At 45.7% G+C, this 26465-nt stretch overlaps 2 protein-coding genes across 2 annotated transcripts; one reads left to right on the top strand and one right to left on the bottom strand.

Annotated features, from left to right (window-relative positions):
• Nucleotides 1-7287: 7287 nt before the first annotated feature.
• Nucleotides 7288-19695, bottom strand: TAF6 (TATA-box binding protein associated factor 6). The gene is made up of 15 exons (XM_044278896.1): nucleotides 19470-19695; nucleotides 18857-19030; nucleotides 18201-18287; nucleotides 17916-18069; nucleotides 16823-16879; nucleotides 16604-16723; nucleotides 16380-16522; nucleotides 16222-16299; nucleotides 15158-15259; nucleotides 14871-15053; nucleotides 11364-11438; nucleotides 11152-11277; nucleotides 9829-10002; nucleotides 9463-9678; nucleotides 7288-7645 (listed from the first exon to the last, which is right to left on the bottom strand). Exons 2-15 carry the CDS (start codon nucleotides 19004-19006, stop codon nucleotides 7430-7432), a joined length of 1881 nt encoding a protein of 626 aa, XP_044134831.1. The 5' UTR covers nucleotides 19007-19030; nucleotides 19470-19695; the 3' UTR covers nucleotides 7288-7429.
• A 366-nt stretch (nucleotides 19696-20061) lies between these two features.
• Nucleotides 20062-23810, top strand: MBLAC1 (metallo-beta-lactamase domain containing 1). Its single transcript, XM_044278897.1, has 2 exons — nucleotides 20062-20101; nucleotides 22456-23810. The coding sequence occupies exons 1-2, from the start codon at nucleotides 20096-20098 to the stop codon at nucleotides 23104-23106; spliced, it is 657 nt and encodes a 218-aa protein (XP_044134832.1). The 5' UTR covers nucleotides 20062-20095; the 3' UTR covers nucleotides 23107-23810.
• Nucleotides 23811-26465: the final 2655 nt, after the last annotated feature.

Here is a 26465-nt window from a genome sequence, read left to right as displayed (position 1 = left end):
GACTCAGATGGAGAGGCAGAAATAGAGAGAGAGCTCAAGCGTATGATGGCGGAATGTGATGACGACCCAGGAGGGGATCCTCCCACAAAAAGGAGACCTCTTCATGCCGAGTCACAGTCTGAATGGGATATGGAAACTGGCAGTCAGCAAGACAACTCTGACTCTGATTTATGATGATGGGGGTTATATTTCTTCTTCTTCTCCTGATGGCAGACTTCCATCTTAAAGTGGTCACCAGCAATGTGAATAGTATTAGAGCTAGAAGGACCAGACATGCCGTCTACGAACACCTGAGATACCTCAAGGCCGATGTGTTTTTCTTGCAGGAGACACGCTTAAACACCTTAGGTCTCATACGAGAGGCAGAGCGAGAATGGCAGTCTGGTCCGTCCTTTTGGTCGATGTCTGTGGAGCCTTATGCCGGGGTCTCTATCTTGTTTAACACTTGTGATGTAATTGTACATAGACTAACAGAGGTCTCGATGGGAAGGTGCCTGCTGCTAGAGATTACCATCCACGGTAGAAGACTCCGGCTTATTAAGGCCTCTTTCACACTTGCGTTGTCCGGATCCGGCGTGTACTCCACTTGCCGGAGGTACACGCCGGATCCGGAAAAACGCAAGTGTACTGAAAGCATTTGAAGACGGATCCGTCTTCAAAATGCTTTCAGTGTTACTATGGCAGCCAGGACGCTATTAAAGTCCTGGTTGCCATAGTAGTAGTGGGGAGCGGGGGAGCGGTATACTTACAGTCCGCGCGGCTCCCGGGGCGCTCCAGAATGACGTCAGAGCGCCCCATGCGTATGGATGACGTGCCATGCGATCACGTGATCCATGCGCTTGGGGCGCCCTGACGTCACTCTGGAGCGCCCCGGGAGCCACACAGACGGTAAGTATGCTGCTCCCCCGCTCCCCGCTACACTTTACCATGGCTGCCAGGACTTTAGCGTCCCGGCAGCCATGGTAACCATTGAGAAAAAGCTAAACGTCGTATCCGGCAATGCGCCGAAACAACGTTTAGCCTAAGGCCGGATCCAGATTAATGCCTTTCAATGGGCATTAATTCCGGATCCGGCCTTGCGGCAAGTGTTCAGGATTTTTGGCCGGAGCAAAAAGCGCAGCATGCTGCAGTATTTTCTCCGGCCAAAAAACGTTCCGTTCCGGAACTGAAGACATCCTGATGCATCCTGAACGGATTTCACTCCATTCAGAATGCATTAGGATAATCCTGATCAGTATTCTTCCGGCATAGAGCCCCGACGACGGAACTCTATGCCGGAAGACAAGAACGCAAGTGTGAAAGAGCCCTAACATCTATGGGCCACAGACAGTGAGCGAAAGGACTCTTAAGCCATACTTATTAACTTCTATTCCTGTTATCATGGCTGGAGACTTTAATGCATCCCACTTACTAGGGACTGTAAGGTCCTAAACAATATTATTCTGCAGGCCGGCCTGTCTGATGTTTTTGTACAGGGTGGTAGGAGTCCAAAATTCACTTACACCTGTGCAGAACGCAGTAGTAGGATAGATCTGGCTCTGGTGATTCCTACTAAAGCCATCAGTGAAAGAAGGGAAAACACAGTCCCTTATTCTGACCATTTGGCTTTGTACTTTTGTTTGGGTACCACTAAGCATCCAGATCTTGGTAGAGGGCTATGGAGACTGAATTCTAGTCTTTTAGATGATAACTCTGTCCAGGAATACATTCACTCTTTCTTTCAGAACCAACTTGACAGAGTGGATTTCTATGACAACCTGGCTGACTGGTCAGAGGATGTCAAGGAGGAGATCCGCTCCCTCTTGCAGAGACTGTCAATTAAGAAGGGGAAAAGTAAGTATGGCCAGTATCTGAGAAGAATTGGAGTCACTCTATTCGACGGGTGGAGATGACCAACAAAGGATTGACCGGCTGAAATCTGAGATAAGGCAGTATCAGTACAGCAGGTACACCTCCCTGGTAGCTGAATGGGATATTGGGTCCTTAGGGGCTCCTGATCCCTTTGAGAATTGCCGGGAGCGCGTGGCAAAAAAAATGATCACAGGTCTCACTGACTCCCAGGGTGTTTTACAAGAATCTCGGGAGGGTATCCTGGGTGTGGTGAGATCGTACTATACTCACTTGTTTCAGAGGAAGGCTTTGGATAAGGAAAAAGTGACCCAATTCTTGGAGGCAACTCCAAGGCCTGATACTAGAGATTTGGACCTTTCTCCTCTAACAGCAGAAATAACGGTGGAGGAGATAAAAGGGGCGATTGATAAATTACATCTGAAGAAGGCACCAGGTCCCGATGGTATAACATCAGTATTTTATAAGAAGTTCAGAGACCTCATAGCTCCAATCCTCATGGATGTGTACAGAAATTGTCTAGAAAATCCCCTGATGCCTCCATCCATGAGGGTGTCCTAGTTAATTCTGCTGTCTAAAGGGAAAGAGCCTAGTGACATCAAGAACTGGAGGCCGATTGCCCTCTTGAATGTCGACAGGAAGATTTTGACAAAAATTCTGTTCTCTAGATTAGTTTGTCTGTCCTCAGCACTGTTGGCAGGCTGTCAGTTCGGCACAGTTAAAGGGCGGAACATCTCTGGAGCAGTCATCTCGATAAGGCCGAATGCACACGGCCGTGTGCGGGCCGTGGAACCGCGGCCTGGATCCCTGCCGAGAGCAGGAGCGCACGGCGTCATTGGTTGCAATGACGCCGTGCGCTCCCTGCTGCCGCCGCAATACAGTAATACACTGGTATGATCTATACCAGTGTATTACTGTACTGTGGCGGCAGCAGGGAGCGCACGGCGTCATAGCAACCAATGACACCGTGCGCTCCTGCTCTCAGCAGGGATCCAGGCCGCGGTTCCACGGCCGTGTGCATTCGGCCTAAGGGAGATGTTTGAGAGATGTAAAGCTCTTCTGTGTGGGAAATATGTTGTAGGTCTAGACCAGGCTAAAGCCTTTGACAGAGTAGACCATGAGTATCTATGGGCCACTTTATCAAAGTATGGTATTCCGGGACAACTTGTAGATTGGCTGAAAACTTTGTATAGAGAGGCAGAGAGCTTTCCTCTTGTCAATGGTTGGCAGGGTGACACATTCAGGGTTGAGGCAGGGGTGAGACAGGGTTGCCCGCTGAGTCCACTGCTGTATGTGTTTGCCTTAGAGCCATTCCTGAGATCACTGTAGGAGTGTGATTTTCGGGGGGTACATGTCCCCTATTGCTTGCCCCTGGATGTTGTTGCCTACGCAGATGATGTGACTGTGGTGATATCTGAACCTCGTGAGGTGCAGATGTTGTCGGCAGCCATCAGAAGTTACTCGGAGGCCTCAGGGTCTATTGTCAACCTTGAGAAGAGTCAAGCTTTCTGGACATTGGATACTGACCTTGATTTTGATCTGCCACAGTTTGTGAAGGCCTCTACCCATATTAAAATCCTTGGGGTTAAATTTGGTAGGGAAGATGATGCCAAACTAAATTGGGAGGAAAAGTTGGATGCCGGAAATGTAAAGGTTCAGCGATGGAAGAACTGGAGGCTGGCCTATAGAGAAAGGGTTACTATGTTGAAGACTTACCTGGTCCCAGTCTTCTTGTATATCTCTGTCGTCTTTCCTTTGCCAGAATCTTTCTTGGCTAGGCTCTTTAGCCTGTTCTTCCAGCTGTTATGGGGGAACAGGCTGAACCCAGTAAAAAGAGGGATCACCTGCCTACAGCGGAGAGAGGGTGGGCTGGATATGTTAAATCCAAGGATTTTCTTGGACTCAAACAACAGTCCCCTGTGGGTTAATAATATCAGGGATTGGATATTGTCTTTTACAGAATCTTGGATGCGAGGCGGCAGTCTCAAGAGGGGTCGATTGACTCGTGACTACCTCCCCCAGTACCTGGACTGTGGTGTAAGATATCTGAAGAAATGGGGCATAGACAAGTCTTTCATTGAGAGTAAAACCAGGAAAGATCTATACTCCAGAGTATGTAGGACCTTCTACTGTTTACAGCTAGCACTTACAGACTGTCCAACCACAACTTTGCAGGATAGTCTGAGGGTTCTGAATGGACCAAGGTTGACCCCTAAGTTCTGTGATATCGCCTGGCTCTCATTGCAGGGAAAACTCTTTGTCAGGGGGGGATCTAAAATTCCTCAGTGTGTCAGATCGTATGTGTCCCTTAGGTTGTCAGCAGGAGGAGACTATGCTCCATTTTATATCGGAGTGCTGGGGTGGGCGGAAAATCTGGCATGACATATCCTCCAAGCTAAAAATCCCATCATTAAAGTCCCTAAAATACCCAGAAATCCTTTATGGGGTCACATCTCATGTGAATAACATCGACCGGGGGACCATGTATCTGATCTGATTACCACTGGCAAATCAGAACCAGAGTGTCCATCCATAACGAGCCATTCCATCACACCACAGCTATAACCCTCATCATGTCAGAACTCTGGTGGATCCGTTCATTAGAGGTTAGGAAAAAAAAGGGGAAAATATAAAACTATGGAGGAACGTCATTCTAGACTGACGGTTCAATTGTATAATGTAACTGTGTTGGTTTTCTTATTTTATTTTACTTTTTCTGCTTTAGCTAAAATGTACTTTTAAGTTACAGTTAATATACATTTTATTTTCTGATAAACATGTATGATTTATACTGAATGATGAAAAAGTATTTCTGTATTTAGGTTTGTTTTATACAAATAAAAATTGCCTCCTATGTACAAGAATATAACTACTATAATACTGCCTCCTATGTACAAGAATATAACTACTATAATACTGCCTCCTATGTACAAGAATATAAATACTATAATACTGCTCCTATGTACAAGAATATAACTACTATAATACTGCTCCTATGTACAAGAATATAACTACTATAATACTGCCTCCTATGTACAAGAATATAACTACTATAATACTGCTCCTGTGTACAAGAATATAACTACTATAATACTGCTCCTATGTACAAGAATATAACTACTATAACACTGCCTCCTATGTACAAGTATATAACTACTATAATACTGCCTCCTATGTACAAGTATATAACTACTATAATACTGCCTCCTATGTACAAGAATATAAATACTATAATACTGCTCCTATGTACAAGAATATAACTACTATAATACTGCCTCCTATGTACAAGTATATAACTACTATAATACTGCCTCCTATGTACAAGAATATAAATACTATAATACTGCTCCTATGTACAAGAATATAACTACTATAATACTGCTCCTGTGTACAAGAATATAACTACTATAATACTGCTCCTGTGTACAAGAATATAACTACTATAATACTGCCTCCTATGTACAAGAATATAACTACTATAATACTGCTCCTATGTACAAGAATATAACTACTATAATACTGCCTCCTATGTACAAGAATATAACTACTATAATACTGCTCCTATGTACAAGAATATAACTACTATAATACTGCCTCCTATGTAAAAGAATATAACTACTATAATACTGCCTCCTATGTACAAGAATATAACTACTATAATACTGCCTCCTATGTACAAGAATATAACTACTATAATACTGCTCCTATGTACAAGAATATAACTACTATAATACTGCTCCTATGTACAAGAATATAACTACTATAATACTGCCTCCTATGTACAAGAATATAACTACTATAATACTGCTCCTATGTACAAGAATATAACTACTATAATACTGCCTCCTATGTACAAGAATATAACTACTATAATACTGCTCCTATGTACAAGAATATAACTACTATAATACTGCCTCCTATGTACAAGAATATAACTACTATAATACTGCCTCCTATGTACAAGAATATAACTACTATAATACTGCCTTCTATGTATACAAGAATATAACTACTATAATACTGTACAAGGATCAGATCGTGACAGATGCTTTTTTCTCTATACATGTGAACTATACTAAAGATTATATCAGCTGATTATTGTACTTTTCATGTTGCAGGACAAACGCCATGCTCTAGGGGCAGTGAATGTTATACTTTACGCTTTCTAATGTCTGTCCAGTGGAAGACCATAGTTTTCTCCCTCATGTGTAACCACATATAATGTCCCCGTGAGGCAGAATGTGTCGGAACTGTCAACAATCCAGGAATGCACCTTGCGACCAAGACGTCTTTTTGTTTAGTCCTGTGTTTTCTGCTAATGTCTCTGAATTTCCTACAGGCGGCCGCTGACGCTAGTCTGAAGCCAGTTAGCCATCTCGGTCTAGACTGTGCCCAGGACATGCTGCTGTACAGGGCACAGATGTAGCCTCCTCTGTATCTTTGGTTGGGTGCACATATTGGTTGTGTCCGGCCACAGCGGAGGTAAGTGTACTCTGTGACTCTATACTGCTCACAGTTTGGAATAACCAACACAGTCATTCCTATAGGGGCAACTCTGAAGTAACCGGGCATGGCCACCACACAGTGCAGGTCGGTGGCAGTAGTTGGATCCTGATCGATCCCAAGGACAGAGCATCAATAGTTAAAGGGGTCGTGCCACGAAAAATATTCCGCATTTTTTCACACCATCACCTAGATCTGAATACCATAGAGTTCGTTTTATAAAATGTACCTGTATAGCGCCACCTGCTGTTGGTGCTTTTTCCTTATTTCTTGTCCACCTCACTAAGGTGGTCACACGCACTCAGGGTAAATCTCAGCTGTCCATGTGAGGTACAGGGCTGGTTCTAGGTTTGTTACAAAGTCATGTACTATGCGATGTCTGCTGTTCATGAAAACCGATTCACCTGAATATAGTGAAATTGTGGAGGGAAAACCTGCTGCAGACCACAAGAGCACCGCAACCTCAAGATTAATATCTTGCAAGAAAATGTCTTAAATAAAAAGCCAAAGCTTCAAATCAGTGGTTTCAAAACCGAACTACCATACTGGAACATGTCATACTGCCTACACCTATGAAACACAAAACAGCGGTGGTCACCAGTGGCTTCATGGGTGGTCCATGGGTGGAGGAGGAGGAAAGAAGAGATTCAAGAGACCAACTCTCCTTTCGGCCACCTGCACATTCCAGATTCAGGGCCTTTCTAGGACAACAGATTAGTGAATGAGAAGCCTTTGCACCAGTACTACCTCTCCGGTATCTTCCAGCCGAGAAGCAGAGGTCTGCATGACGAATGGCGTTCAAACCAATCTTCTGGTGACATCAGAAATGTAGAGACATCAGACAGGGTTTAGAGCAGTTACAGCTTTCTAAATATCCGAGGGTAGACAATTTAGTTTATGTAGAATATTAGCGTGTGTGCGAATGCAAAAAAAGAAGCTTTTTAAAAAATGTTTTATTAACAAGATGTTTCAATCTATAGTTTTCCACAAAATAAACACTTGTAATGAACGAACACAACAACATTATGACTCTCGCACCTGCTCTCACACACCACATACACATCATAGTAAGTCTTTGTCACAAGCCGGGGGTCTCTGCAGAAGGGGGAGGGGAGGGTTGAGGGGTCTTGCTTTCTCCGGCAGGTGGAAGAGATACAACTATGTATTTCTGCATTCCACTACTGCCCCCGGTGGTGGAACCAGTAACAGCACTGTTCTGACCTCCTGACACTAGCTTCACAATGGGCTGGACCCCTGGGGGGCAGGGTGTGGATGGGGAGGAGGATGTGAGAACCTGAAAAAAAAAAAATTACAAAAATGAGTAAAAAGCTACACTAAGTTGGTGAGAGGAGATGGAAACCAAGAAAGCTACAAGAGGAGGAGACTGACGGGAAGCAAAATACCAGCAAGTGCGAATAACGGGGGAATGGGAGGAAGCTGAAGACAGAAAAAAAGGCAGGATGGAGGCAGTAAGTGTAAAAACATGATGGTCTAGATGGTCGAGAGGGGAAGACAGAGCGAGCCACAGGAGGGGCCGAGAGGGGAAGACAGAGCGAGCCACAGGAGGGGCCGAGAGGGGAAGACAGAGCGAGCCACAGGAGGGGCCGAGAGGGGAAGACAGAGCGAGCCACAGGAGGGGCCGAGAGGGGAAGACAGAGCGAGCCACAGGAGGGGCCGAGAGGGGAAGACAGAGCGAGCCACAGGAGGGGCCGAGAGGGGAAAACAGAGCGAGCCACAGGAGGGGCCGAGAGGGGAAGACAGAGCGAGCCACAGGAGGGGCCGAGAGGGGAAGACAGAGCGAGCCAGGGAAGAGAATGAGAGAGGGAAGAGGATGAGAGGGGAAATAGAGTGAGCCAAAGGGGGGGGGGGGGCTGAGTGGGAGAGAAATCAGAACCAAACAAGGGCTGAGAAGAGAAATAGAGCGAGCCAAAGAAGTGGCTGAGAGGATGAACAGACAGAACCAAACAAGGGCTGAGAGGGGGAACAGAGCGCGCCAAATGAGTGGACCATTAGAAAATCATGGCTAGTAAAGGAGGGGAAATGAAGGAAGGAAAAGTGCGTTAAAGAGAGTGAAGAACGAAAGGAAAGCAAATAAAAACAGAAGAATGAGAGAGAACACTGAACGATCCTAAACTGATGAAAAGAAGGAGCGAGCCAGGGGAGCGAGCTAAGATGCAATGTCAGAGATATACAAAGGTTTAAAGGAGGGGCAGACAGAAATGACAGAACAGAAGGAGCTGAGAGGATGGAAAGTGCATACAATTCCTAAAAAACAATTACTAAATGTAAGACGTGGAGCAGTAGGAGCACAATGAGCTAAAGGGAACCTGTCGTCAACTGAAGCGAGCATAAAGTGTAAGGCTCCATTCACACGTCCGCAACGTGTTTCGCGGCTCCACGGAGCCGCAAAACGGCAATGTGCGTTCCACATTTTGCCGGCACTAATAGAATATGTCTGTTCTTGTCCGCAATTGCGGACAAGAATAGGACATGTTCTATTTTTTTGCGGAACGGAAGTGCGGACCCGGAAGTGTGGGTCCGCAATTCCGTGTCCGGGCAGCACGATGTCCTGCCCCATAGAAATGAATGGGTCCGCAATTCCGTTCCACAGAATGCGGAACGAAATTGCGGACGTGTGGATGGAGCCTGTTACTCATGAGCTACTATTAGGTGGCAGCTGAGAACTTGTTCTAGTCATCGCAGCCCATGATGGTGAAGAGTCATGGCTGCCTGCGAAGTGTCGTGAGTAATTTATGAGCTCTAGCTCTCTCTCTAATGATAACGAAGGTGGGGCAGAGGGGGCTCATGAAGGACCGGGACTCCTCTGGCACAGACTGCTGTGATTTCACAGCAACCATCTAGTATTAGCTCATGAGTGACAGACCCTCAGTGAGGTCACCAAAGATTTGATGACAGGTTCCCTTTAAGGGACAGGAGATCATGGAAGTCAAAGGAGGAGGAGAGGAATAAGCAAGAGCTACAGTAAAACGGAGAAGTGTTTGAGCAGAGGAACACAGCAAAGATTTTATGTAAAAGGACAATACAGCAGTGAGGAGGGTCAACTACATGATGGAGAGATATAGAAACAAAGATGAGACAATGAGGAGTTACCTGGGTCCCGCTGCTCCCGGCTGAAGACACCACAATGTACTTGGTGGGTGGTGGTGACGGCTGGGTGGGAGTTGCAGAACGGGCACTCACTAAGGTCTGTACTGGCAAAGTCAAGGACCCAGTCAAGGACCCAGGCACCTTAATTATTCCTGGTGGACGAGGGGATGGCGTGATGGAGCCGGAGGATGGCTGAGAGAGAGTGAGAGTAGGACGTGGCTGAGAGAGAGAGAAGACGAGACGGAGAGAGGAAGACGGGGATGAGAAGAAACACAACAAAAATACATCATTAGGGGTCAGACTGTTGTAAACCTTCCCCGGGCTACATGTTCTTCCCAGGGAGATACTATACTGTAACATAAGTGTTACCTGGGTCACTGTCAGGGTGGTTCTGTTGACCTGTGGTCCTTGTAAGGTGCTCTGTGCCCTGGCCTTCATCACGTGAGAGCAGAGCGTAGGGCCCAAAAAACCATAATCTGTCCGGTATGCATCGGGAGTGTCAGGAGGAGAGCGAAGTTTCACCAGAACCGGGGCGGAGTGTTTCTGCAGGAAGATGAATTAGTCATGCAAAATGTACTGCAACACCAAGCATGACATCAAGGAGAGGCCTGCGATGGTTTCTTCACCGTTTATAAGTTGTTAAACAATTGCCGGTTCTCACCACAAGGCCTGTATGAACCTTACACCAAGATCAATAAAAGCCATCGATAGCTGGAAACAGATCACCCCTGGTGGTGGCAACAGGCAACTGAGATGTGTACACATCTGCATGTGTAGGAACACAGGAGCATCGGCAGTATTAGGTCAGAGCACCTAGAATTGTTGTATTTTAACTTGAAGTCGTTTCGCTAGTCATCCGACTGGTGTCTGCCACTTACAATGCAGCTCTAACACCTCACCCGAGGAACTTAAAGGGGTATTCTCAAGATTCTATTTCATACTTACCTGCTCCTGGCGCGCTGTCCACTTCCTGGTTTCGGCACTCGGCGGGCTCCATCTTGATTGAAGTCTTCTCCCGGCCAGGCCGCGCGATGAACTGAACGCGCAAGCTGAGGCCGCACATGCGCCCTGGTGACTTCTTCCTGGCAAGTAAACTATACTGGCCAGGAAGAAATCACTATAGCGCATGCGCAGCCTCAGCGTGCACGTTCAGTACAGATCGCGGCCGGCCGGGAGAAGAGGCGTCGTCTGCGCATGCGCGGCCACCGCGATTCCTGAGAAGAGCGGTAGCAGTAACCAGGGGAGACAGAAGACAACAGTCAGGTAAGTATAGGTTTATTTACTTCTAAGGGGTGGGGATTTGTTAATTAAATATATTTAGAAAAATGATCACCTGTTAAATTATTAACAGATTTAACAGTGATCATTAAGATGGGAATACCCCTTTAAATCACACATCATATCTTCAGTCGTGCAAATGCAATCAACACCTTACCTCGGTGTCTGAAGCATGAGTCACCAGTACTTAGTATTCTCGTAAAAGCCATTGTAATGAAGAAAGCCAGTCAGACGACTGGAGAAAGGTCTTCAAGATAAAATAAAAGTCCAGTTGCTCTGACTTATTAGTACGATTTACCATGACCTAGATGAGGGAGAACCTTCACAGAGCAGTGTGGACATATAGTGTGCTCCTCGTACAGACACACAGGCAGTATGCAAGAAACTACACATGAAGCAGTAAGGGGACATTACCACCAGGAGGCTCTGCACGTGGTCTGCTCCAATCTTATCAATGTTGGAGAGCACCGGCCCCTCCAGAATGTTGCGGAGTCTGTCCCCCTCCACTTGTAGACGAGGAACAATCAGAGTTTTAATTACCTTAATGAAAAATAAGAACAAGATTAAGTATGAATCCAACACAATGCCACGAACCCCCAACTGTGTGATATCACCCCAAAACTCACATCAGGACCCAGCTCTGCCAGGCCAGCTATAGATCCGTATCGTGTGGTCCAAGGAGTGCGGTCATCAACCCAACTCTGTACTCAGGAGACAGCAAAAAGAGAAATGTCCAGAGTGAAGTGGAGTCAAAAAATAGTTCTTGTACATAGGAGCAGTATTATAGTAGTTATATTCTTGTATATAGGAGGCAGTATTATAGTAGATATATTCCTGTACATAGGAGCAGTATTATAGTAGTTATATTCTTGTATATAGGAGGCAGTATTATAGTAGATATATTCCTGTACATAGGAGGAGTATTATAGTAGTTATATTCTTGTACATAGGAGGCAGTATTATAGTAGTTATACTCTTGTACATAGGAGCAGTATTATAGTAGTTATATTCTTGTACATAGGAGGCAGTATTATAGTAGTTATATACTTGTACATAGGAGCAGTATTATAGTAGTTATATTCTTGTACATAGGAGCAGTATTATAGTAGTTATACTCTTGTACATAGGAGCAGTATAATAGTAGTTATATTCTTGTACATAGGAGGCAGTATAATAGTAGTTATATTCTTGTACATAGGAGCAGTATTATAGTAGTTATATTCTTGTACATAGGAGCAGTATTATAGTAGTTATACTCTTGTACATTGGAGGCAGTATTATAGTAGTTATATTCTTGTACATAGGAGGCAGTATTATAGTAGTTATACTCTTGTACATTGGAGGCAGTATTATAGTAGTTATATTCTTGTACATAGGAGGCAGTATTATAGTAGTTATATTCTTGTACATAGGAGCAGTATTATAGTAGATATATTCTTGTACATAGGAGCAGTATTATAGTAGTTATATTCTTGTACATAGGAGCAGTATTATAGTAGTTATATTCTTGTACATAGGAGCAGTATTATAGTAGTTATATTCTTGTACATAGGAGGCAGTATTATAGTAGTTATATTCTTGTACATAGGAGCAGTATTATAGTAGTTATATTCTTGTACATAGGAGCAGTATTATAGTAGTTATATTCTTGTACATAGGAGCAGTATTATAGTAGTTATATTCTTGTACATAGGAGGCAGTATTATAGTAGTTATAGTCTTATACATAGGAGCAGTACTATAGTTATATTCTTGTACATAGGAGCAGTATTATAGTAGATATATTCTTGTACATAGGAGCAGTATTATAGTAGTTATATTCTTGTACATAGGAGCAGTATTATAGTAGTTATATTCTTATACATAGGAGCAGTATTATAGTAGTTATATCCTTGTACATAGGAGGCAGTATTATAGTAGTTATATTCTTGTACATAGGAGCAGTATTATAGTAGTTATATTCTTGTACATAGGAGCAGTATTATAGTAGTTATATTCTTGTACATAGGAGCAGTATTATAGTAGTTATATTCTTGTACATAGGAGGCAGTATTATAGTAGTTATATTCTTGTACATAGGAGCAGTATTATAGTAGATATATTCTTGTACATAGGAGCAGTATTATAGTAGTTATATTCTTGTACATAGGAGGCAGTATTATAGTAGTTATATTCTTGTACATAGGAGGCAGTATTATAGTAGATATATTCTTGTACATAGGAGCAGTATTATAGTAGTTATATTCTTGTACATAGGAGCAGTATTATAGTAGTTATATTCTTGTACATAGGAGCAGTATTATAGTAGTTATATTCTTATACATAGGAGCAGTATTATAGTAGTTATATTCTTATACATAGGAGCAGTATTATAGTAGTTATATTCTTGTACATAGGAGCAGTATTATAGTAGTTATATTCTTGTACATAGGAGCAGTATTATAGTAGTTATATCCTTGTTCATAGGAGGCAGTATTATAATAGTTATATTCTTGTACATAGAAGCAGTATTATAGTAGTTATATTCTTGTACATAGTAGCAGTATTATAGTAGTTATATTCTTGTACATAGGAGCAGTATTATAGTAGTTATATTCTTGTACATAGGAGCAGTATTATAGTAGTTATATTCTTGTACATAGGAGCAGTATTATAGTAGTTATATTCTTGTACATAGGAGCAGTATTATAGTAGTTATATTCTTGTACATAGGAGCAGTATTATAGTAGTTATATTCTTGTACATAGGGCAGTATTATAGTAGTTATATTCTTGTACATAGGAGGCAGTATTATAGTAGTTATATTCTTGTACATAGGAGCAGTATTATAGTAGTTATATTCTTGTACATAGGAGCAGTATTATAGTAGTTATATTCTTGTACATAGGAGGCAGTATTATAGTAGTTATATTCTTGTACATAGGAGCAGTATTATAGTAGTTATATTCTTGTACATAGGAGCAGTATTATAGTAGTTATATTCTTGTACATAGGAGGGAGTATTATAGTAGTTATATTCTTGTACATAGGAGCAGTATTATAGTAGTTATATTCTTGTACATAGGAGCAGTATTATAGTAGTTATATTCTTGTACATAGGAGCAGTATTATAGTAGTTATATTCTTGTACATAGGAGCAGTATTATAGTAGTTATATTCTTGTACATAGGAGCAGTATTATAGTAGTTATATTCTTGTACATAGGGCAGTATTATAGTAGTTATATTCTTGTACATAGGAGCAGTATTATAGTAGTTATATTATTGTATATAGGAGGCAGTATTATAGTAGTTATATTCTTGTACATAGGAGCAGTATTATAGTAGTTATATTCTTGTATATAGGGGGCAGTATTATAGTAGTTATATTCTTGTATATAGGGGGCAGTATTAGGCTAGGTCTACACGACGACATTTGTCGCACTAATGTCGCGCAACAATTTTTATAATGGCAGTCTATGGTGTCGCACTGCAACATGTGACACGCTGCGACATCGACGCAACAGTTGCAGAAAAATGCATCTCGAATGGATTTTCTGCGACTGTTGCGTCGCAGTATGTTGCATGTTGCAGTGCGACACCATAGACTGCCATTATAAAAATTGTCGCGCCACATAAGTGCAACAAAACGTTGCGCGACAAATGTCATCGTGTAGACCTAGCCTTATAGTAGTTATATTCTTGTACATAGGAGGCAGTATTATAGTAGTTATATCATGCACACGACCGCGGTGTGTTTTGCGGTCCGCAAAACACGGATGGCGTCCGTGCGCGTTCCGCAATTTCTGGAACGGCACGGACAGCCTTCAATATAAAATGCCTATTCTTGTCCACAAAGCGCGGACAAGAATAAGACAGGTTATATATATTTTTGCGGACCACGGAACGGAGCAACAGATGCGGACAGCACACGGAGTGCCATCTGCATCTTTTGCGGCCCCATTGAAGTAAAAAGGTCCACATCCAAGCTGCCTAAACTGCAGCTCGGATGCGGACCCAAACAACGGCCGTGTGCATGAGGCCTTAGGAGGTGAAAAAATCCTGAAAAGATGCACACTGTATAACAGATTATGAAGCACAGTGTATCTTAGCCGACATGTATGAATTATTAGCTTTATGTCTATGATTCTCTCACCTTGGTGAATGTCTTGGTTATTCGAGATTGGATATTGTTGGTGGTCGTGCTGAAGTTCTTGCAGATCTGTGCTATGAGCCGGGCAGCAAAGTCTCTTAGAGCCCAGTGATTGTCCACATCTGGCCGGAGACAGAGCTGCCGACTGACGATACAGGTCATGACGGCCGGTATCAGCTCGTGTAGCTACCAGAGAGGGATGACAGGGACGGTATTTATGATCTGTATATTACATAGCTCATGCAAGACACAGGATGGACAAAACCTCAGATGTGACTCCCCACACTTACGTATTTCTCTAGGTAGAGGGTGGGGTTGTCCATGAGAGCCTTCACCATCCTCATGAGATAAATGAGCAGGGCCAGGTTATTCTGGACAACATTGACGCGTACCTGAGCGGGAAATAGAAGCAGCGTATAATCACGACCGTTGTACTGGTGTCAGGCGGCACCAACCTCGTCATCCAAACCTGACACAATCTGTGATGGAGGCTCCACTGCAGATGTGAACAGAGAATGAATCATCGCTGTAATCAGTCTGAACTGCCTAATGAAGAATGTCTTCCAGGCATCGCATAGATTCCTATTTTCAAAATATCTGCTTGCTGTCAGTGAATGGAAACGGTCCTCAAAGAGCAGAACAGCCTGGATTTTAGACTCATACACTGAACCAACTAGCTGGACGGGAAAGAATTATCAAGACTGTCAGAGGTATTGGGTGTGTACAGGTTTTCAACCACTGGATATAAATACGAATGCTTCGTTCACTGACAGAAAGAAAGGATCTTGAAAATGGAGAGGAACTGAAACACCAACTACAGTATATCTGAAAGTGGCAGAAGGTAGATGGAGCTAAAGATATGAGAGGTAATGCCCCATTTTACTAAACCCTATCAGTTAAAGGCAATGTCTGCATCTAGACCACCTCTTGGCACTTAAAGGGATAGGGGAGTTTTACTAACCACGGGTTAAGGGGATAAGTGCCTGATCACTGAGATCCCCAGCAGTCACAGGAACAGAGTTCCTGGAGTCCTCCATGTGAATGTGATGCACATGTGTGAACACTGCTCCATGGACTTCTGTGGGACGGCCAAGTACAGCGCTCTGCTGTCTCTGGCAGCCCCATGTAAGTAAATCAAGCAACGGTTACACATGTGCACCACCGCTCCACTCACACAAAGGACTCCTGGAGCTGCATTCTTGGGGCCTAAGTAGTCAGACCCCCACCAATCAGGTACCTGTGATTAGTGGGAAAATCCCTTTCAGAACTTCAACTTCACAAGTAGACTTCCATGGCATGGACATCCAGGTTCAGACCTGACAATGCCCCAAAATATGTAATACTCAGTACTCACCCCTTCTGAAATGAAGGTGCTAAACCGTGGCAGCATCTGATACAGGCCGGGGTCGGTGGCAATGCTCTGCAGGGCTTCCTACAGAAGAACCATTAATGTGGTGATGTAACAAGACACCGTATACATATGAGCTGAGGCGTCACTGTAGGTCTACGTACCGCTCTTTTGGCTTCACAGGAGCCGACACAAGCCTCTGTGATCTCCTTGTAGTACAGCTGCTGCTCCACAGATAGCTCGTGGATGCTGCGGGGCTTCAGCTTCAGAGGACCACCTTCTAGTATGGCGGTCTTCTTATCCTTACCTAGAGGGCACAGACACATGCGCCATGTCAATGACTAGGCCTATTAACACAAGGGATTACACGTGCCAGGAGGGCGCTCACCTTTACCATCCATAGCACCAGCCCCCTGGCCTTTCCCTTTCAGGCCTCCCACTTCCTCCTGCCCTGGCTTCGCAGCCTTCAGGGGCTCGGTGGCCTCAATCTTCTGCTGCTCCTTAGGAACTGGAGATACAATTCAGTGATGTAATAAATCAAAAGGAGACGCGAGAGAGCAAAATATAAGAAAGGAGGGAGATATGGACGGAGGATGCGATATCTCACCTGGTGGAGGGTTCTCCTGGATGGCCGGCTGCACTCCTTCTATACTCAGCCAATGAGCTACAAGATACCAACGGGTGTGAATCAGACCATGTATGCAGCACAGAATGTTACTATAACAGATCTACCAACACTGGGGGACACAATTACATAAAACCTCCCTCAAAGTGCCAGGGCTGTCAGCAGCGCGATTCTGGTTCCCGATTCGTTATCGGCAAAATAGATACTGATAACTTTCAAAATCCTGAATATCTGCTGATAATATCAGTCGATCCCTACTGCTGTCCACACGATGTTAACATGATTTATCAGACCAGGCCTCATTCTTCCATGGTCCAGTTCTGATACATGGGTCAGCATGGGCATTCTGACAGGTCCGCAACTACTGGAGCCTTGGGCACCCATAACCCTGTCACCCTTCTGTGTGACCCAGCTGCTCAGACATCACAAGTTGACTTGTACCTCAGATCCTTAGGCTTCCTCAGTTTTTCTGCTTCCAACTAATCCACTCAAAGACTCATCACCTGCTGCCTAATATCTCCCCCACCCCTTGACAGCCGCCATTGTCAGCAGCCTTAAAGGAGTTATCCGATCGTATAAAATGTCCCCCCATACGCCGGGCCCCTCACAATGAATATACTTACCTGGCTCTCCGCGCCGTTCCTGGTCCCTGCACGGCCGCTTATCCCCATGTGCGGATGAAAACATCCGGTGTCAGGGTTGGGCAGTCAATGGCAGGCGGGGACGAGCCTCTCTAGTGTCACCCGCGATGCTAGGGAGGCTCGTCCCCATCTGCCACTGGTTGCTCCCCCCCGACACCGGATCTTTTCATTCGTGCACAGGGAGAAGCTGCAGCCGCGGTGCGGGGACCAGGAGCAGCACAGGGAGTGGGGAGAGGGGTAAGTATATTCAATGTGAGGGGCCCGGCACATGGGGGTTTATCCAATCCTATAGTGTTCGGGTGTACAGGTACAACATTTCTACTAGGTGCAGTCTACCAGGAGGTGTAACTTCTCCAGCTTGTGACGAGTGATTGCCAGCTCCCACCCTACAGCCGAGATTATCACCAGGATTCACTAGTCTTCAGGTCACTCACCTTTCAAGGAGACATCAAGGGGCACACGGGGTAGAGGGGTGCTTATTATATCACACAGGTCGACCTCTTTCTCCTCGTAGAAGTGCAGCTCGCGTCCTCCTCCACTGGCGTAGCGGAAAGGCAGGTACTCCTTGGCGTGGAATCCATATATCGGCTGTGGGAGATGAGGAGATAAGGCGCTATTTACTATAGGTATCTGAAGGAGACTGAAGTAGCCGGCTACAGTATTCTGCCGGGATTGGGGGGGGGGCGGAACATGCCCAAGACGTGCCCCAACCTCCTTACCTCTACGTTCTTCAGTTTGAGCGCGGAATCAATGTCGCTGGGGTTCAGCTTCTGTCTCTTGCCAACATGCATGAACTTCATGGCATCCTGGAGGGAAGAGGAAATCAGTGACAGGATATGAAAGATGGGGCGCAGTCGGCAGAGGAGGAAGGATGACCACCAGAGCAGAGGAGGACGCACTATAATCCGAAGACACACGAGAAGTGCCGCGCAATAGTAGCGGGGGACAGGAGAAACGCCAGGAGAAACGCCGCGCAATAGTGCCGGGGGACAGGAGGAGCGCCGCCCCCTACTGCCGGGGGACAGGAGGAGCGCCGCCCCCTACTGCCGGGGGACAGGAGGAGCGCCGCCCCCTACTGCCGGGGGACAGGAGGAGCGCCGCCCCCTACTGCCGGGGGACAGGAGGAGCGCCGCCCCCTACTGCCGGGGGACAGGAGGAGCGCCGCCCCCTACTGCCGGGGGACAGGAGGAGCGCCGCCCCCTACTCCCGGGGGACAGGAGGAGCGCCGCCCCCTACTGCCGGGGGACAGGAGGAGCGCCGCCCCCTACTGCCGGGGAACAGGAGGAGCGCCGCCCCCTACTTCCTGGGAGATAAGAGGAGCGCCGCCCCCTAGTAGGGGGATAAGAGGAGCGCCAAGCTTTGGATGACCTCTGACCTGGAAGACTTCCTTGATCCTGAAGCTGACTTCCTGTGTGAGCAGCTGGCAGGTTTCCTCGGTTATCTGGGACACTCCTATAGACTCTGCAATCACTTTCATGGACTCGCTGGGAAGGACGGCGTTCCCAATCTTCCTCACCTCCGCCATGGCAGGAGAGCGCGTCAGGAGAGCCTGGAGGGGTGAAGCGGACAGACATTAGGACGCTGATCGCCTTCCTTTCCATGTGATGTCAGGGAGGGCGCTCCTCACAGACCACAGCTGCTGCAGAACTTCATACCAGTGACAGACCCGAGGCTTCTACAGGGATCAGCAACCTTCGCCACTCCAGCTGCTGTGAAACTACAACTCCCAGCATGCACACCTGCTTGGCTCTTCTTGTTACTCCCATACAAGTGACAGGAGGATTCTGGGAGTTGTAGTTTCAGAACAGCTGCTGTGCCGGACGTTACTTATCCCTGTTCTAACACTTATTTAAAAAAAAAAAAAAAAGTTCTGCAGCAGTTATCACAAGTAATAGTTTCCGTCCATCCTTCCTATTATCAGTTTGCCCCTCCCCCATTATAAGCTGCACATATATTATAATACACTATCACAGCTCCCCGGCACTCACCGCCGCTCTCCTGTACCGTCCACTTAACTCCTTCCGGTTCCCAGGGTCAACTTCCGGCTGTCTGCAGCGCAATAATATCCTGGCAGGACGGTACACGAAGCCGAGGTAGGTACAGCCTAGGAGTTATGCAGAGAGATTAGACAATTCTCCGGGGCCTGGCAGGAGCCAAAAACATTGTACTAATCTGTCCGCAGCCGCGTCACTCCAACGCTGGTTTAGAACAGTGACGATGTCAGTATGCATCTGCCAGGACCTGTCAGCCAGAGCTATGCGCATGCGCAAGCGGAGAGCCGAACTGCCGCATGCGCAGATAATGAGTCATGGTTTCTCATTTGTGTGCGCCCCTTTTTTTTTTTTTTTTCCTAATAATTAGATAAATTTGAAAATGTTTATCTTGCTCGAATGTTGTGTATACAGACATTCAGCCGTTCTACGTCGGGTATAGAATTAGCTATTAGTCTGCCGTGGAGGGTTATGGGAGTTGTAGTTCCGCAGCTGTTTGAACACGCCCCCTCTGTGCTGTTATTTATTGAGAGAGGGATTGTAGTGTGATGGACGGGCGTTTGCCCCAATCAGAAGGTAGAGGCGTGTCCAGGCTGGCTATAAAAGGCTGGAGCAGCGGCAGGATGGAGGTGAGACGCGCGGCACTGGTTCTCGGCTGGGCCTCGTTCAGATTAGGGAGGTTTATGATTTAGATTTATAGCAAATTAAAGGGGGTCATGATCAGCCCCTTTTAGGCCTTATTCAGACAGCAGGTTTTTTTTGTGTGCAGGGATAAGCGTGTTAGTGCCATTGGTGCCCCGAATAGTGGTGGATTCCCGCTTTCTCTTTCATCATAAGATATTTACCAAATGATGAGAGACACTTGTAACATTTAAAGGGATTCTCCATCTAAATCTATATTCTCAGAAATCGCCTGTGTCCGGTGTTATGACTCCCCCGAGTGCTATCAGTAGGCCTGGGGACACCCCTGTGTGTGTAACGGGGTATCCGGATAACTATTAGATCAGTGGGGGTCCTACGGCTGGGAGCCCCACCGATCACGAGAACCGGGACCCCCCTGGAATGAGCAGAGCAACCGGTCATGGCTGCTCCATTCATTTCTATGGGAGCTCCAGGGAAGCCGAGCACAGGGGTTACAGGGCCCCCATTCTCATGATCCGTCTCTTATAGTTATCCCCTATCCTTGGAAGAACAGGATTTCTTCCAGGAATCAAGCCAAGAACTTTCTGCATTGAAGGCGTAGTCTCTAACCCCTGAGCCATAGAGCTCACTGCTAGGAAATGGAAGGTTTTCTGTGGCTAAAAACGTGTATTTTTCCCATGTATTCGGATGTACAATGTACTGGAATCTACAGATATATCTCTGCACACGCCAGGACGTTGTATGGGAGGTTTTTCATGTATATACCAGGACTTTTTTTATATATATATATTTTTAGCAATTTAAAAAAAAATGTTAAATTAGGGCTCTTTCACACTTGCGTTGTCCGGATCCGGCGTGTACTCCACTTGCCGGAATTACACGCCGGATCCGGAAAAACGCAAGTGAACTGAAAGCATTTGAAGACGGATCCGTCTTCAAAATGCGTTCAGTGTTACTATGGCAGCCAGGACGCTATTAAAGTCCTGGTTGCCATAGTAGTAGTGGGGAGCAGCATACTTACCATCCGTGCGGCTCCCGGGGCGCTCCAGAATGACGTCAGAGCGCCCCATGTACATGGATGACATGCCATGCGATCACGTGATCCATGCGCTTGAGGCACCCTGACGTCGCTCTGGAGCGCCCCGGGAGCCGCACGGATGGTAAGTATGCTGCTCCCCCGCTCCCCACTACACTTTACCATGGCTGCCAGGACTTTAGCGTCCCGGCAGCCATGGTAACCACTCTAAAAAAGCTAAACGTCGGATCCGGCAATGCGCCGAAACAACGTTTAGCTAAAGGCCGGATCCGGATCAATGCCTTTCAATGGGCATTAATTTCGGATCCGGCCTTGCGGCAAGTCTTCAGGATTTTTGGCCGGAGCAAAAAGTGCAGCATGCTGCGGTATGTTCTCCGGCCAAAAAACGTTCCGGTCCGGAACTGAAGACATCCTGAACGGATTTCACTCCATTCAGAATGCATTAGGATAAAACTGATCAGGATTCTTCCGGCATAGAGCCCCGACGACGGAACTCTATGCCAGAAGACAAGAACGCAGGTGTGAAAGAGCCCTTACAATAATCACACACCTGTCCATTATAGAACAATTTAAAAGAATGGAAGCGCCATCTCAGGTGACGTTCTTTTCCCTCATTTGATGGAGACGATGCTTCGATTATTTAGATTGTTCTCCTTTTGTAACGGACGGTTTTGTGATTATTTACTGCATTTTGTGCTATAACATTTTTTTTTTGCGATTACATAAAATATATATATAATGTCCTGGAATGTAAAGAAAAAAATAAAAACTCCTATAGAATGTCCTGGTGTATAGAGAGATCTCTGTAGAGTCCAGTACATTGTATAGGTAAATACACAATACATGGGGAGGATCCTACTGAAGTTTTGAGCCGTAGAAAGTCTTTGGTTGCTGGCGTTGAGCTCTATGGCTCAGTGGTTAGAGTCTCTGCCTTCAAAGTAGAAGGTTGTGAGTTTAATACCTGGGAGAGACAACTTTAAAATAGAGATTTCATAAATGGTAAACACACAGCGGTGTCCTTAACACGGAAAAAAGTACGTTTTATTTTAAAAAAAAATTAAAAAAATATATATATATATGTGACCAATTGCGCCAAATAAGACACGCCCAGTTTTATCTTGTCCATATTTTTTGGAGGGGAAAGGTGGCAACCCTACTGGTTACTAGGAATGTGCCGCCTGACAACCAGGTATCCGGACTCCGTCAGTGCTATTAATCAGTGTAGCAGACCTTAAAAAGGGAAGGGGGTGGGGGGGGGGCAGTAATAATTGTAACGTTGACCAATATCCTCTTTCTGCTCCCCAGTACGTGACGTCTCCGCTCTCTACTCACGACATTCCTGGCACCCCTCATTCCGTTCACATCCTGCTGGAAGGTTACTGCAGGGACGTGGGTGCCGATCGTTTCCAGGCCGATGGCTCTGTCACCCTCATCCGCGGCCCTCTGACTGTACTGGTGGACACTGCCGGCCCTTGGTCCCGGGATTTCATCCTTGATTCCTTGAGGAGCCGCGGGGTCTCCCCAGAGGACGTGACGCATGTGATTTGCACGCACGGACACTCCGATCACGCGGGCAACCTGAATCTGTTCTCCAACGCTGAGATCCTGGTGTCTTATGATCTGTGGCGTGACGGGTCCTATGTGTCCCACAACTTTCGGGGTGGAGAACCCTACTTCTTACCTGGGGGAGAAGGCTTGAAGGTGATTCCAACCCCAGGTCACACAGGAAGCGACATCACTCTCCTGGTCCCTGGGACAACGCTTGGCATGGTGGCGGTTGCCGGGGACGTGTTTGAAAGAGAAGGCGATGAGGACAGCTGGAGGGAACTTAGTGAAAACCCAGAAATTCAGGAGAAGAGTCGGAGCACCGTTTTGAGGTTGGCAGATGTTATTGTGCCAGGACATGGTCCTCCGTTCAGGGTCATCCGCGCTGGCCAGGATCCTGAGACATCCTGAACATCATCAGTCTGTGTGGGATTAGAAAAGCTTTCAGTGAAGTTCCTTTAATCCAGCAGGTGATAATCCAGAAGAAGGTGCAGATTGGGGGTCTCCGAGGTTCTCTGCCCTTATCATAAGGTTTAATCTGCTTCTTTTTTTTTTTTCTAACTATCCAATAATCTAGAATATTTCATCCCCTGGCATCTTTCAGGTCCCACTCATGCTGGATGAAAGGAATTTTACTGTATTGTACAACCTCTGCGCTACATAGTCACATTTTATGTAGTGGTTAAGCTCCCAAAAATGGGGATAAAGCTCCTGATCTGGTGTGAAACCTGTCATTGTGCCGAGAACCAGTGACATCATCGAGGTGCTAACAACACTGGACCCTTAAAGGGCATCTGTCAGCAGATTTGTCCCTCTGACACTGGCTGACCCGTCACTCGTGGGCTCGGCTCTCTCTGCAACTGTCACGCCCTATGTACTTCATTGACAGGAGCAGGCATGATGACGTTTACCCTGCCTGGTCCTGTCAAGGCAGAGAGGACGCGGCAGTTGCAGAGTCTCTAGGTGTATCGACAGCGCCCCGGCTGCTCCTAAAGGGAGTTTGGAATTGATAGGTCCTCATATTTTATTGCTTATGGTCAATTATTTTTATTATTGTCAGTTTCTGGTGAACATTATGGGATTTATATCCCTGTGTTATGAGGTAAATATTGAGACACCTCATGTACTGCGTTTGTGTCTTTTATGTTACCCTCTCCACCACCCTAGACCACCAAGGAACTAGGTATTAACACTTCTCCTATCTTAGACCACCTGAGATGTAGGCATTAACACATCCCTATCCCATCAGACCTCCAGGATACTAGGTATTAATACCTCCACTACCCTAGACCACCAGGATACTAGGTATTAATACCTCCACTACCCTAGACCACCAGGATACTAGGTATTAATACCTCCACTACCCTAGACCACCAGGATACTAGGTATTAATACCTCCACTACCCTAGACCACCAGGATACTAGGTATTAATACCTCCACTACTCTAGACCACCAGGATACTAGGTGTTAACTCCACTACCCTAGACCACCAAGGAAACCAGCATTAACCTGTTTACTACCATAGAAGCTAGTACTCGCCCCTCTATAACGCCAGACCACCAAGGAGTTGAGCATTAACAGCCTCATTATCCTCAGCCATCAGGGAAGCAGGCAACATTTTAATCCATCACTCCAGGCCACCAATGAAACAGGCATTAACCCGTTCAGTACTTGGGTTTGTGTAGGCCAGGGATGTCAAACTCGTGGCCCTCCAGCTGTTGCAAAACTACAACTCCCATCATGCCTGGGCATACTACAGCTATCAGGGAATGATGGTAGTTGTAGTTTTGCAACATCTGGAGGGCCATGAGTTTGACATCCATGGTGTAGGCAATATACACACGTGGACAAAATTGTAGGTAGCTTTCCGTTAAAAGAAAAACCCACAATGGTCACTGCAATAACTGACAGAAGTAATGATAAATAAAAAAATGTACTGAAAATCAGACATTGGGGTTCAACAGAAAAATTTATAAAACAAGCTAATGAAACTGGCCTGGACAGAAACGATGGAACCCCTAGAAAAGATTGAAAATAATTTGACCATAGGGACATGTTAAACTCGGGTGTGTCCTGTAATCAGCATCACGAGGGTCTTCAAACATGTAATCGGTCATTCTGCCTATTCTAAGGGTGAAAGTAGTCACTGAGCTGTTTGATACTATGGTGAGAAAAGTCTAGACAGACATGTTAAAAGTAAAGGCTATAAGACCATCATCCTGTTACTACAGTTGCACATATTATTCAGAAGTTTTGCGGTCTCAGGACTGTAGCTAACCTCCCTGGACGTAGCTGCAAGAGGAAAATTGATGACAAATTGAAGAGATGAATAATACACATGGGAACCAAAGAGCCCAGAACAACTTCCAAAAGCAATGATTTTCAGTCCATTTTTATTAATTATTACTTTTGTCAGTTATTTCAGTGACCATTTGGGGTTTTTCTTTCTTTAACGGAACAGTTTTATCCATGTCTGTATATTGATGACCTGCTTCCTCTTCATTACACTGCCTGTCCTCTTGGCAGTGCAGTGTAATGAGTACTGGCTCCATTCACTTACATTACACTGCGCCGCCGATGCAAGGGACACAACTAGTAGTTTAATGAAGAGGAAGCAGCTCTACACAGCGCACCACCTCCTCTTCAAAAAGTTGACCGGCAGGGGTGCTGGGTGTCAGACCCCCGCAGATCAGATATTAATGACCTATCCTGTGGATAGGTCATCAGTATATATTGCCTGCGCAACCCCTTTAGTGTCTGTTTTCTAAACATGGGTATATTTTACAGTCCAGAAATACTGTCCTTTTATATTCCTCATCATTTTCAAGATCTCTGCCTGCTGTCAGTGAATGTGAACTGTTCTGTTGATATTGAGGCTGAACCCCATTCTGGCTTATGGTGGTTGTCCAAGGTAATAAAAAATAAAACTGCCCAAAGACAGGGAAACTGTTCACATCACAGAAGATGCCAGTAAACTCTCTGGGTTCATTAGTGATGTATTTGTATACTCAACGAGACCGCTGCAGCCAGTCTGTGGTCTTATGCCGTATACTTCAGATATATTCATTGCCATCTCTGAAAGTTTATCCATATGTACGTGGACCCAGATTGTATCCACACCATTTCCCTATGATTACTGAGCTACCGGACCACAGAACAGAAGTGTCATCATGGGAGTCCGGGATGACGTGTTCTCCAGCTATTTTCTAAAGGTGCCTTTACACTGCCCGATTTTCAGGCAGATTATAGGGAATGACCTCTCCTGTGATTGCTCATTTCCGACAATCTGCCCATCTAAATGTGCTGCCTGATGAACAAGCGAAACAGTCGTTCATTGGGTGATCCTGGCGTTCATGCAGGCACCACCAATCATCGCTTCTGGGCAGCAGTTCCTGCTTTCTAAACAGCGATCCATTGTTCTCACACTGTGCAGGTGATCGCAGCATGTAAATGCCTTGGTCTCCTCCTCTGAGCAAGAAGCCGACTGTCGGAAAGAACCGCTTCCTTCCCTTCGACGGTAGCATCGTGCAGTGTAAAGCAGCCTTAAATCCTGGAGGTTATCAGCGGTATTATCACTGCCAGGTGACACAATACAGCGACTCAACCTTCGGAGCATCCATCCTTATCAGCGCTTCATATTATCGGTGACGGAACATGACCTGCAATCACAGATCTTCCAGAGATAACAATATACAAGCTCTTGGCATTCCCCCATTGTTTCAGCTTCCGTTATTCCATTCCTTATCTCTGTAAAGTCCTCCCAGACCTC

This window comes from Bufo gargarizans, chromosome 2 (genome assembly GCF_014858855.1).
Source record: "Bufo gargarizans isolate SCDJY-AF-19 chromosome 2, ASM1485885v1, whole genome shotgun sequence".
NCBI classification, from domain to species: domain Eukaryota; kingdom Metazoa; phylum Chordata; class Amphibia; order Anura; family Bufonidae; genus Bufo; species Bufo gargarizans.
The sequence above is the reverse complement of the archived record's forward strand: the minus strand, read 5'-3'. Positions and strand labels throughout refer to the sequence as shown.

Coding starts and splice junctions, on each gene's coding strand:
- TAF6 (XM_044278896.1), bottom strand. CDS start 19,006: ATGGCGGAGGTGAGGAAGATTGGGAACGCCGTCCTTCCCAGCGAGTCC. Junction 16,880..17,915: donor CCTTGATGTCTCCTTGAAAG/GTGAGTGACCTG, acceptor GGTATCTTGTAG/CTCATTGGCTGAGTATAGAA. Junction 15,260..16,221: donor GCACCTTCATTTCAGAAGGG/GTGAGTACTGAG, acceptor TTTCCCGCTCAG/GTACGCGTCAATGTTGTCCA.